The following is a 13344-nucleotide window of genomic DNA, read 5'->3' as shown; positions in this document are numbered from 1 at the left end:
GGAGTTGCAGGCTGCCAAGCCAGTGACCACAGTTCAAGACTGTGTTTTAACATTCCTACATTTGAAACCACTGGATTTTTTTTTTTTTAAGATGGATCAAGGATTTTAAATATTTGTGTGTGTGAGGAGAGTCTCGGGAACATTTCCAGCCATGGTTGGGGCGACAAGAAATTGAATTTTTTAACAGGAAGTCAGGTTTGGATAAGTGAAGTGATTAAAAATGAACCTAAAGAAACATAAAGCTGCAACATATCTGTGGTTTGTAGAAACTTACAGTGACAACATTTATTCTGGTGATTGGGTTGTTTGTAGATTTAATTAAAAACAACAGCAAAAATTGCTACAGTCCAACTTGTGGAATATCTTGTTTATTGTAAAAACTTTATTATAACCACTCTCTCCCTCCTCCACACACACACACACACACTGACTGGTGATAATTAGTGATGCTCGCTCAGCGGGGACTCTGTTTACGCGTCCTCTGTCCCATCTGAGCTGTAATGTCTCACCATCTCTGCTTCTAACGATCAACATTTCTCTCTTCCCTTCCTCCCTCTTCGCTTTTTAACCTTTCCTCCCGTCTCTCCTCCATCCTCTTCAGATCTCTCCATAAGTTCATCCCTCAGGTGTCTCCTCCCTCCCTTCTGTCTGTCTCTCTCTGTCCTCCGTCTTCAGCTCGCTCTCCTCTCCTCTGCAAACTTTATTACTTAAAGGTGTTTTTGTGCATCGTCAGTGTCATAAAAACTCTCTTCCGCTTCCCAGCCTCCTCCTTTTTTGAGTTCTCCATTAGTTTCTGTTATGTCGCTCTAGATTTTTTCATTCATCATCCTTTTTTATCCCCCTCTCCTTGCATTTCAACAGTTTGACTGCATTTTTATGTCCATTTCAGATTGTCTTAAATAAAAAAACAAGCTCATTTCAGAGTCCTCAGGGAGCACCATGACACTACACTGCCACTGATGAGTTTGTAGAGGACATTAAAGTCGAGCTGACTTTGGAAAGTTCAGAAGGAACCTCAGTCACTGATGAAATCCAACCAAGTGCTCAATAACAAGTCTTTTTTTGGGAGGGATTTTTTTTCCCATCATAGGAAATCCAAAAACCATTAAGCTAATCTGTGTCTGCTGCATGTGCTCCAGTTTTATTTGAAGTCTGCCGTTTTTTTTACTTCACATTCATTTTAGGTGATTCTGGGCCTCACAATTGACTCAGCATAGAGTAGTTTAACTTTTATGTAGCGTGGTGTGGCTCATATGACTTTTAATATCTTCAACACGATCTTTCTCTAATATAAACCAGACTGTAGTTTCCATGTGCAGACATTAAAAACATCGGCACTCAACGTCATCCAAGGTTTTACAGAATCGGTCAAACGTATTATTTCCTCTGTTTTAAGTTCAAAAAGTTATTTATGTCATCATCATGGCCAAACAGATGTGGCTTCCCTGAGATCATGAAATAAATAACTCATAACTTAGCTCAGCTGTAAAAGTGTTCTGCATGGATAATAATCGATTGATGATCCCGTAGTGAACAGTCAAAACACTGCTGACCGACACAAACTAAACCTAAACAGTAAATGAGAATGGGAATAACAAACCTCAGAGTGGGAGAGGAAGAGACAGAAGGAGAGGGGAAGAAAAAAAAGGTGAGATCGAGAAACCGACAAGCTGGGAAGACAAATGAGATCTTGTAAGACAGAAGAGTTACAGATGAAGGACTTCCTGTAGCGTGAAAACAACTAAAAGATACCGTATAAGATCGAGACAAGAGGTCAGGCAGGGAAACAGAAGATGGGAAGACAGAAAGAGGAAGAATATTTGCATGCCACAAAGAAAATAAAACGGAGAGGGACAAAATTAAACACAACCGAGAAGATCACGTAAACATAGAAGATCCTCGGTACGGCTACACACTGACTGTCTAGATAAAACTACAGAGAGCTTTTCACTCCATGCACGCCTAAACTTGCCTCCATTGAAGCCGTTTCCATAGTAACTACAGTACCAGTCGCTGCTGTATGGTAGTTGTTTCCATAGCAATACTCTCTCTAATTGCCATAGTAACACAGTTTGACCATTCAGATCATTACACATCTGGAAACATTTAATATGAAGACGACAGTAGTGACTCTCGTTTTATGATGTGTGAGTTGTCGTATCGAACGTCACGTAACGAAGAATCGTTTTACAGAATAAATACCAGGTGCTTCGATGCATACTAAATATTTGTGCTGTACTGCAGCCTTACTGGAGACCAAATAAATGTTTTATTTGAGTGACATTTAGTGGCATTGTCGGTTTATGTTTGTGTGTGTGCATCTGTGTGTCTCCAGGTATCTGCTGTACCTGCAGCTGAAGAGAGATATCTACCATGGTCGACTCCTCTGCCCTTTCGCTGAAGCTGCATATCTGGGAGCCTGCATCGTACAGGGTGAGGCCCGGCGACACTGGTGATCCAGCATGTGCTACACTTAAATCCCAACTGACAGTTATTACATTTGATTTTTTAAGATTTACACATGGATGTGATCCACAGCTCTAAAGGGGTTTCCTGTTTCTTTTTCATAGCTTTGTTGGTTTTTCAGTTTAATTGTGCAGCCTACCTGACTGTAGTGATGGTCCCTGGCAGATTCACAGGCTACTGCTTTGTTTCAGTTTCAGATGGAAGATAGAAGAAGATTTGCACTGTGCATGTGCCCAAGTCTAGGATCCCAAATTAATTATTTGGGAAATTAATTATTACTGCTATTACTGCTGAGTCTGCTTCTGTCCTCTAGCTATGATGGGAGTAATGACAATCTCAGGGTGGCTTTTATGATATAAACAAACTCATTTACAGATCAGGATTTGATTGCTAAAGTAGACCTATGTAAAGATATATACAGTATGTGTCTTTATATGTAAATACAATATATATAATTTATGCTGGACCTCGAGTAATAGCTTAATTTGGCCTTGTACAAAGTTGCAAACAACCGTAGTCCTGTCCAATCAGAAGCAATCAGCTGACTCTGTAAACAGGAAGTCACTGTAGCATTTTAAGTCGTCAAAAATAACACTTTCAGGGTCCCGTTACTTTAAACTTACGTGTTAATCCTTTGTTAATGTAGGTAAGAATTTGTTTTATTTCCATACTTTATGAATAGCCTGCATGGATAGAGCTAATTTTGTGTTTCAACGTTAGCTTGAGTTAGCTAGAGTTAGCTACTGTGCAATTAGGCATAGAATAAGTGCTAATATAGCCTACAATTGTGCTTTTATTATATTATTATATATATTGTGTTATTTTTGTGAAATATAGTTAGAAATCTTCCAGTGCATCGTTGTTAAACAGCATTTTGATTGTATACTAGGTCTGATATTGTCTGTGTTTCATCTCTTTTAGTTACTCTTCCGTCTAAACATAGTTTACTGTCTATTAGCAAGCTAACACTAGCTCTATTGTTTGGTTCAGTTAGCTGGGTTTAAATATTTAGTAAGAACTAATTTCTCTGTAAGAACTAGCTAGTGTGGAGCAGTTTTGATTTAATGATGTGTAACATTAAATCTCCACTTAACTTAAGTTAACTCTTAGCTCATGTCATAGGCTGAGTCTGAAGAAGGAGCTGTCGCAGCTGGCTCAAGAGCATCAAACTAACTCTGTCAGTCAAACCAGTCACTCCGTTTTTCTGGTCTCTGCCTCATTAACCAGCTACATTTCCCGTCAATACACTTGTGTTGTAATCCCACATTTTAAAACACGGCACGATGTATATGGACCACTGGGAAAAGGAATAATAAAGACATTTTCCTTCAGTTAATTAGCAGTTACAGTTAAACGGTGAATCACAGTGCGGAGCTTCGTGCTTTAATATGGATTAAGTGTGGAGTTAGCTGAGCTGTATCATAGAAATGAACCCTTCTGGCTGACACACAAATTGCTGAACTGTGCAAACACTCTGTGATTGGCTCATATCCCCAGAGAGCAGCGTCTGACTGGCTGCGTTATCTCGACCCAGAGCGTGTCTGCAGCGTATCATTGGCTGCTCTGATTAACGAGGGCAGGTCCCACTTTGTCGGAGTGTTGATTACATTGGAGAATAGGTTGAGGATTATTGTTTAATTAAACTCCAGGCTAGTATTTGATTTAACCTTTTTTTGATGATTGCAAATGAAGAAAGGATTTAAAATAGAAATTAGTGTGTGTTAGGATTTTGTACTGGATTCAATAAGTAAAATGTAAATCTATCTAGCTAATGGGTTTGTTCTCTTGTGGGAATAAGAATATAATGGAAAAGATCTCTTTTAAAGTCTTTGTTTGGGCTTGAGCAACCAGCAAATTTGCTGACGACACAAAGCTGAAGGAGAAAGAAATACGCTATCTTTGATACCACGCTCACAACTGTTATATCAAGCTACAGCAAATACCTTGTTAGCTTAGCATAAAGACTTGAAACAGGGGGATCCAGCTGCGCCCTCAAGCTTAGGAGACTCTGCTCCTGACCAAGAAATAGTCCAGCATATAACACCATGTTACGAACCCCGAATAGATGTTCGTAAAGAACATTTCTGCAAATCCACTGAAAATGTATAACTTTACGTTTCTTTAGGTTCAAATTTAAATGTTTTTCTTGTCATGACACTGTTCTGTTTAGGTTTAGGCACAAAGAAACAGTTGGTTAGGGTTAGGAAAACATTGTGTTTTGGCTTAATATACCTGTTTTGGTCAACAAACACCGCTGGAGATGTCCCGAGGTCTTGTTAAAAACACCTGGAATTTGTCGCTACAAACACAGCTGGATATTTCCTGTCAAAAATATATAGTTTTTGTCGCATCAAACACAGGGGGGAAATTGTTCCAAGGTCTCCTTAAAGATATCCAGTGGGGCCGTGCTAACAAATGTTGAAACTCTTTGGTCCCTCGTCAAAAATATTCACTGGTTTCACACAATACTGAAACGCAGACTCGGACTGCGATCACTAGCTTGGCAGCCTTGTTGCCTGTAAGTCTGCCACCTTCCCCTCCACCTCCCAATATGAAATCAGGTAATTAACATGTACTGTGAAAGTGACATGACACTTTTTGTCAATATGATACTGTCCTGTCTAAATAACACCATAAAAAGCCATTTGACCTTTTTAGATCATTTTCACACTGATATCACCTTCTGTCTTTAGCTGAGCTCGGGGACTACGACCCAGAGGAGCACCCGTCAGACTACATCAGAGACTTCAAGCTGTTCCCTAAACAATCGCTCAAACTGGAGCGGAAGATTATAGAAATACACAAGAACGAGCTCAGGTAAACGCCATGTGTGTTTCTGTATGTCTGGTGGGGGTTGTTTGTTGTCTCTGTTATCGGTTCGCTGTTTGATTTGGGTGACAGGCGCGGATGCTCACTCCTGTGATCTCTGTTTTCAAAACATGCTGTGGAGACAATTTTCTACTCTGCAGACAATAAAGCTCTCTCTGTCGTCCTGGCTGGAGACAAAATTGGATGATACCCAGAGATTTGTGCTTCAGTGCACTGCAGAAGGTATTCCAGTCTAGATTCAGTTGAAAGCAAATACAAACTGAAATTAATTTGCAGAGGAATGAGCATGAATTATTTATTATCAAGCCTGTTTTGGACACGTTTGCTTGTTAGTGCAGGATTTTCAGAATTTAAATTTCCGATGAAGATCAACCTTGCAGCCAGGATGGATGTTAGTAAAACATGAGCTTAACCCACACCTGACAAATAAGATGTTCTCTCCTTGCACGAGGAGATAAATTGGCTGTGGAATTAAATGCAATACAAGGAAGAAGCTGAATTAAAGACGACATTAATGCACCGAGAGATTTCTGCAGAAAAATAAAGATGATGATCGTTAAAAACAAGTAAAATATGCTAAAACTGTTGCCCCACTCTTACTCTGCACAGACAGAATATGTCTCCTTTATCATAAGATCACGTGGTTAACAGAAATGTACACACAAACCCCCTCCCTCTGGTTGTTTGTGTGTATTTGTATCATCGCTGCAGCTCCTGAATCATGTTATTAGGTTCGTGACCGTCACACTTACAGCGATTATAGAACATCAAAGGCAAATCCTTCATTTCCCTCTGCAGAGGCAGATGATGCAAAAATGCCCTCCGTTTGCCCCGATGGGTCCGACGAACAGGATTAACAGCATGTAGATCACTGCTGAGCTGTCGAAGGTCACTTCAGGTGGTTTGCGTGTGTCTGTGAGATGTGTTTTCATAAGTCACGCACATTCTTAGATGGGTTTAACATTTTCCCTCCATGTGTACGTAAGACAGAGCGCGTGACGCGTGAGCAGTTTTGATGTTTGATTTATTTGTCTGGCATCAGGATGAGTAGCCGTGTACATAAATGAGTTTACTTTACGGCACTTAGATTAATGAGCGAGTAACGCCTCGACACCCCCAACGAACACGTAGCCACTCTGTTTCTGCAAAATGTAAAATGACTTGAATTAGTGAAACATGCTCAACTAGAATTAGGCACTCATAGGATTTCCATGCTGCTACTGTATGTGAGCACAATCATGAAAAAAAAAAAGATAGATCAACTGTTGATTATAACTGCCATTTTTTACTCGCGGGGAACCAATATAATAAAGATTAATTAAATCAACACACAGGCATCACCGTACCGTTACTGTTCTCGTAACCAAACACACAGGGACACACTCCGTAAACGGCACCACCTTGTTGATTTTTATACAAACCTTCCTCTCTCCTCTTCCTCTCCTCTCTTTTAGGGGCCAGTGTGCTGCGTTTGCAGAGTTGAACATGCTCCAAAGGGCCCACAGCCTTGAAACGTATGGAGTTGACCCCCACCCGTGCAAGGTAACATCAGTGGAGAGTTTCATCCAGTCCAGTCCGGCAGTGAGACCTGGTGCTGTTGGTGTTCACACTGTTCCTGTGATGACAGTGGCTCTGATCATGTGATGGTGCAACTTCTGTTTCTGCTTTTAACAGTTAATGTGTAACAATTTATAAGTTTTAATCACTTTTTTATTGGCCATAGGTGAGTGGGTTGTAACGTGAAGTGAAACCTTCCCCAACCGAACTCTTTCCGTAACCCAAAGAGTTTGGTTACCCGTGGAAGATTTGTTTAAGTTGTTTCATGGATCGTGGATTTATCTGTAAGGAACTCAGGTTCCTCAGGATGTGACTTTATGCACGTCTCAGTGCTTCTCTGTGCTCCGCTAACAGCGAGCAACAGTAGCTAGCGTTTAACAACGGAGTCCGCTTACATAAACTAACGACCAGCTTCCACAGAGCCCCTTTAAATAATGAACAAAATACAATTTGGGGGTCATTACTGATTTAAAGCTCTTTTCAGTTGCAGCCGTTCATTACAGGTTTGAATATTCACCAAAATCCTTCATGCAGAAGAGCGACTGCGCCGATAAAACACACATCCTCACCTGTCCTCTGAAACCTTTGCTTGTTTGCCTCTAATCTGCATATTAAACAGATGAATATACACATGATTAACTTTACTGACAGCAGCCTTCCACCAAGAGGAGAGCAAAACTGAGTCAGACAGGGATGAGATGCACTGAGCAGGCCAATGACTATCATCAGATCCAAGTCAGCGGCTACTTTGCATTTTCAACAAATAGAAGCTTTCTGGAATCAATATTCTTATTGATCCGTCAGAGAGAGAGGATTTCAGGAAGGGCTTCAGCAAGTTAATGTCCCTGACCTCCATCTTTATACTGTTAATACCGTGCTACTGTTAGTACTGTGGTTTAAATACTACTTGTACTTTATTCTTGGTGTTTCTTTTGTACTGTTGTGATGGATGAAACAGGCTGAATCTGATAGCAAAAAGTAATATTTTACAATTCGCTATCTGCTCATCCTCGAAACAGAGACACCCTCCCTCAGCCAGCCGTATCGCAGCACGCCACGCTGATTAACAAGATATTTACATTCGGTCTTTTCGAGAGGATTCTCTTTATCTGCAGCTGCTTTTAATTTAGTTTGCTGGAAAGGGCTGTTACTGCAGCGTCATGTACATGCAGATCTGCGAAGATCAATAATCAGAGAGAGGGAAAACGTGGGGAACACAGAGGGTGAAGGAGCAGCAGGGGAAAGAAGGTCTACAGATGATAAGCAGCGATATGGTGTGTGTGACTGACGGGAACATATTGTGCTCAGAGGTGATATTGGCTTTATTTTGTCTCAGCATGTCAAACTGAGTGTACCTGCTCTGTGTTTTCTCTACCCTGTTCCTGCCTCCATGCCAGTTGCCGCAAATTGGGGGAGTTGAAGTTTGAAACAAACAAGTGATTTTGTGTAGGTGCCATTACCATGGAGATTATTAATGGCCCACTCGCCTCCCTGCTGTTAATCAACCTGTATCCCACAATGTCCTGCGTCTCACGCTACATGTTTGTGCGTGTTGTTTTGTGTGTTTGCAGGATTTCACAGGCTCCACAGCCTTTCTCGGGTTCACTGCCACAGGGTTTGTGGTCTTCCAGGGAAACAAGAGGATCCACCTCCTCAAATGGTACGAAAATGTCCCATATTCTTGTATATCAATCGTAAACTATCAAATCTAATCTCAACACGCTCTCACTCTGCGTTTCTTCTCAATTTAAAGTGATGGTCTTTGACTTAAAGGTGCAGAATTTTAGTTGAAAACATTCAAAAATTACCTAAAATTATCAAGAGTATGTGAAGAAATAACATTTGTATCTATGTGTTATGTTGTAGAGATATCTACTGAAGTTAGCATGCTAACCAGCTAGCCAGGCCCATCCTGAGCACCAAGTCGGCCTTTAATGTTGCAGCTGGTCAAGGTGGTGTGTTGGCTCACTACCTTGTGCACTATTGGGTAGTTGAATAAAGAACCATGGGGTACATATGTTTTAATTTGTGTTTCTGTGCAGGAACGATGTTAGCAAGCTGAAGTTTGAAGGGAAAACGTTTTACGTCATCGGGATTCAGAAAGAGGTGAGCGCAGCGTCCTCCTGCATGCACTTTCTCCTCTGCAGGGTTAAAAACCAAGAATAATGCGCTGTGTAGTTTCCTCCATCATGATGATGAATTGTGTAGTCTCGTACTGGAAGTCATCATCATCATGCCGACCTGTTAGATCCCAACCTCGACCATGATGTTTGTGTAGATGCAGAGATACTGTCTGTGCTCATTCAGACCAGTTGTGTGTTAATGTACTGTACATCCTTTTCTCCCTTTCTTCATCTGTGTAATGGTTACATCAGATAAATGTGCTATGAAATTGTTATCCTGTCCACCATCACACACACTGTATATGTGTGTCGCTGTTTCAGATCTCCTTAACAGGCAGGATTCACTGTAACAGGATGGTGGGTGTGTTACGACTAACCTCCTCACTCACGTTATGTGTCGACTGTGGCCCAAATATGAGACTCCTTCGCTAACATCCATGACAAAAAGCAAGTTAGATAAACATCTGAAACGGACACAGACACTTAAAACACTGTGTTAAATTACAACAAGAGCAGGTGTCTTGCATTTGGGACACACGTTTCATCTGTACGCTCGATGTTTGTCATCCAGAGCTGTGGTAGATTCTGAGCAGCGACTTTATTCCTCATATATGAAGAACGATTAACGCATTAACTCGTATTGATTCAGTCAGAGGTACTGTAGTCATCACTGTAGTTAAAGCCAGGTTGCTCTTTAATCTACCAATCAGCCAATCAATCAGCCAATCAACTACTCTCCTCGATCAGAAGCTCAAACCAGCTCTCTCATCGTCTTTTGCTTAACTTGTCAGTCTGTCCACTTGTCTGTCTGTTTGGCAACTCATGAATGGCTGAAGATGCAGTTTTATCTTTGTGTTTCTGTCTCTTCTCTCTGTGTGTAAACATAGTCATCGCTGGTGAGTAAATACAAGTGATAACAGCAGCACAAAACATTCTTAAAATCCTTAATTTTGATGCCTCTCCCCCCACAGTCCTCCAGCCCTCACCTCACTTTATGATTGGAGGAAACCTTTTTTTTTTTCATCTTTCCATCATTTGATTGTTCAGTGTCGTTTGTGTCATTTTGTTTTATGTAGTTTTAGGTCATTCAGTTTTTTTTTTATTCATTAACTTTGTAGTATTTGTAGCTCACGTGTGCAAACATTCATTTTGAGTCTTTGTCAACCAAAGTATTCAGTTTTAATCCTCCACCTGTACGACTTCTGCTCATTCTCTCATCATCGAAATAAGCTTCATAGCTCTGTTATGAGTAAGCTATAGATTATGATGCATAATCTATAGCTGTGTCCATGTCGTGTAGTCAATGTTAGAAAAGTGCCGATCTCTGTCCTTATATGTGTGTGTGTGTGTGTGTGAGAACGGGAGTGTGTGTGTGTATTTACATAATATCTGTGATAAGAGTTTTCACTGTATTTTATATGATGTGTAGTCTGTTTGTGCGACAGGTCACTGCATGGTTTCACTGTGTGCCCTCACCTCTGTTATTCAGCCTGGAGCACATTAACTAAACTGTCCCACTTTGAGCTGATGGCAACTTTTCACTGATTTTAATACATTTGATTGAAATGTGTTTTTAACAGCAGTTTATCTATTTTATAGTATTCCTTGGTTACCGTTAGGTAGTGTTGTAGTACTCAAGACCGGTCTCGTCTCGGTCTCAGACAGAGAGGACTCTGGAATTTACTTCAAGACCATGTCAAGACCACAAAAGCAGGGTTATCAATGTATTTCAATACTAAAGTTATTGTTTCATACATTCAGTACTTAATGATAGTTTAGATAGGGTCTTAGTCACCCAAGAAAAACCTCATGCTTGCACAACATTTTTTGATTATGTTAGGGTGACGGTAAAACCTGTAAAAGGAGTGTTGAATAAAGATGGTTAAGTGGATTTCAGCTCTTTCATGTTTTTATTAGTTTGCTCACAAGAAACAAAGTAAAATCCCCCACACATAAAATTCACCTCTGCGATGCTTTTTGATTATTTTATCAAGACAGGAGTGCACATAGTTGTATCATTCATTGTCGGCCTCGCGCTGGTCTTGGTCTTGATTTGTTCTCGCCCCACCTTGGTCTTTGTCGTGCCTTGGTCTCGGTTTAGGGGGTCTTGACTACTACTACACTGCCTTTTGGTGTTCTGGGTTAGAAATAGAGTTTAATGGTTAATTTAAATGTGTTTAACATTACACCAGGGGATAGCAGTTGAAAACGTGCCTAAAAATGAGTGTACTTGTTTCTGTAAATGCTGTTGGACTGCGTACTTCTGTAGCCTCTAGATTTAATTCAGCATCGTCAAATGTTGTGTCTCAAAAACACTGCTGCATGTCGGCCAAAGTGGGACTCAAGACAATTTGTAAATAAGATTTAAACATGCAGTTCTGGTACTTTCACACACACACATACACACACATGCACACACATGGCTGTTGAGCACATGTGTGTAAATCACACCTACATACTGTACCTATTATCACTGATGTGTGACACTGAGGGGGTTGAGCAATAAAGCTGACTTTAGGAAGAGGAACAAACAGGATCAGTGCACAGCTGATGTTTTCTGGACCAGCTCATGATTCCAATCTTGTTCTCAAAAAAATACAAACAAAGATTTTTCAGTGTGGTGTTTCACGGTTGTTCCTGTTTTACAGTAATTCACCCCCATTTTATTGATCTCCTCTCTCTCTCACCCTCTACCCTCGTTGTCGAGCAGCATCGATCTGGTATCTCGTATTACCAGACACACGGGCCTGAAAACGAGACACTTACAGGAATATATCCCTCCTCCTACTCCATAAAGACCCACGTTCTGCAAGCTACAAGCTCTTTTGCTGCTGACCGCTTCAGCCAAACAACTATATCTGTCCTACATGTTGCTAAGCTTACTGCTTTGGGTCTGTGGGTCAGCGTTTTGCACAGCTCCCTCTCGTTGTGTTCAGCACTTCTCTTGTCCTTATTCACATGTAATCTCATTCATCATCCTCACTGTCTCTCTTTCTCTCTGTCTTTGTCCTTTTCCGTGCAGAAGAAACTGGTGTTGACATTTCACACCTCGACCCCTGCTGCGTGTAAGCACTTATGGAAGTGCGGGGTGGAGAACCAGGCCTTTTACAAGTGCGTCTACACACAAACACACACACTCACACACAAATATGTAGGAAATTTATGAAGCTGCTCTTGAACTCAGAGAGGTTATTCACCATTCACATCCGTCCTGAATGATCCGACGTAAGTCCGTCTCAACATATCGAGTGACCACTTGTGATCGGATCTCACTTCCCCGCTCTATATCCAAATTAACATGTAAATCAATGGAACAAACGTATAAAATTTTATTTTTTTACACAAAGAAAGAATATCTTCATGTGCAATGTTTACAAGAAGTCCCAAATAGTTAATAATGTGTTGTAGATAGTGTTTCATGAAGTTTATTAAGTTTCTCTTAACTCATCAACTCATTAAATTGAGCAACTTTTTAAGGGAGTCTTGGGCAAGAAATGTTGCTACTATTGGTTGTTGTTTATTGTATTTGTAAAATTTGACATTTGTCGTCTTTCATAAATTTATTGAAAATGGTGAAATCTGTTAAAAATCTGCTAAATGTTGACGGCTTAGACACACTTTAGAGACGGAAGCAGACAGGCTGGTACAGCGATGTTGCGACCAACTGACACTTTTTACGTGGAAAGAAACAACTTAATTCAAAGCATTTAATGCTAAATTTACAGTAAGCCTCGGCTGATTTGGGATTTAGCATAGCCATTTTGCAAAGCTAATTAAGTTTCTCGTCATACATCAACTCTTAAATCAAACTATTTGTTCAGGGAGTCTGGTAATATTGTGGCATTTGGTCCCATGCAGCCCAGACCACCTTCAAATGTGGTCAGGGTGATCAGATCTCAAATGCGTCCTCATTGCATCTTGGGGGTGTTCACACCTGTACTTAGAGCTGTCCACTCGTGATCGGATTACTCAGGATGGATGTTGATACCAGGTCTGAACAGCCTAAGAGACACTTGAGACTGAGCTGCATTATTCCACCACAAAATAAATAGTTAATATTGTAGGTGAAGAAGCTACTTAGATTCTTAATAGACTTAATGAAGAACATAGAATTATCATATAATTATAATATAATATAAAAAATCAACCGAGTGCCTAAAATAAGCTTCCCTTTCAGCACATTAACACTGCTTTCACTTGATGCTCTCGCCCGTCTGCGGCTCTGCTTCACTCTGCTGCTGTCCTGCAGTGGGGAGCAGCTGATTGCTCCGAGGCCGTCGCTCTGAATATTGACTCACTATTGACACTGCCGGCGTGTCAGGAATGGAAACAAGCTCGGGGATGATGGCGGAAGTGAGAGAACGGAGAC

At 40.7% G+C, this 13344-nt stretch overlaps 1 protein-coding gene across 1 annotated transcript in view; it reads left to right on the top strand.

The window, feature by feature from the left end:
- Positions 1 to 13344, top strand: part of frmd3 (FERM domain containing 3) — a 55491-nt gene that overhangs the window by 25337 nt on the left and 16810 nt on the right. The window contains exons 5-11 of the mRNA XM_073466701.1: positions 2336 to 2433; positions 5160 to 5283; positions 6750 to 6837; positions 8424 to 8512; positions 8895 to 8958; positions 9297 to 9332; positions 11998 to 12086. Of these exons, the coding sequence (XP_073322802.1) occupies positions 2336 to 2433; positions 5160 to 5283; positions 6750 to 6837; positions 8424 to 8512; positions 8895 to 8958; positions 9297 to 9332; positions 11998 to 12086 (588 nt within the window). The remainder of the gene's footprint in view (positions 1 to 2335; positions 2434 to 5159; positions 5284 to 6749; positions 6838 to 8423; positions 8513 to 8894; positions 8959 to 9296; positions 9333 to 11997; positions 12087 to 13344) is intronic.

This window comes from Pagrus major, chromosome 5 (assembly GCF_040436345.1).
Source record: "Pagrus major chromosome 5, Pma_NU_1.0".
NCBI classification, from domain to species: Eukaryota; Metazoa; Chordata; class Actinopteri; order Spariformes; family Sparidae; genus Pagrus; species Pagrus major.
The sequence above is the reverse complement of the archived record's forward strand: the minus strand, read 5'-3'. Positions and strand labels throughout refer to the sequence as shown.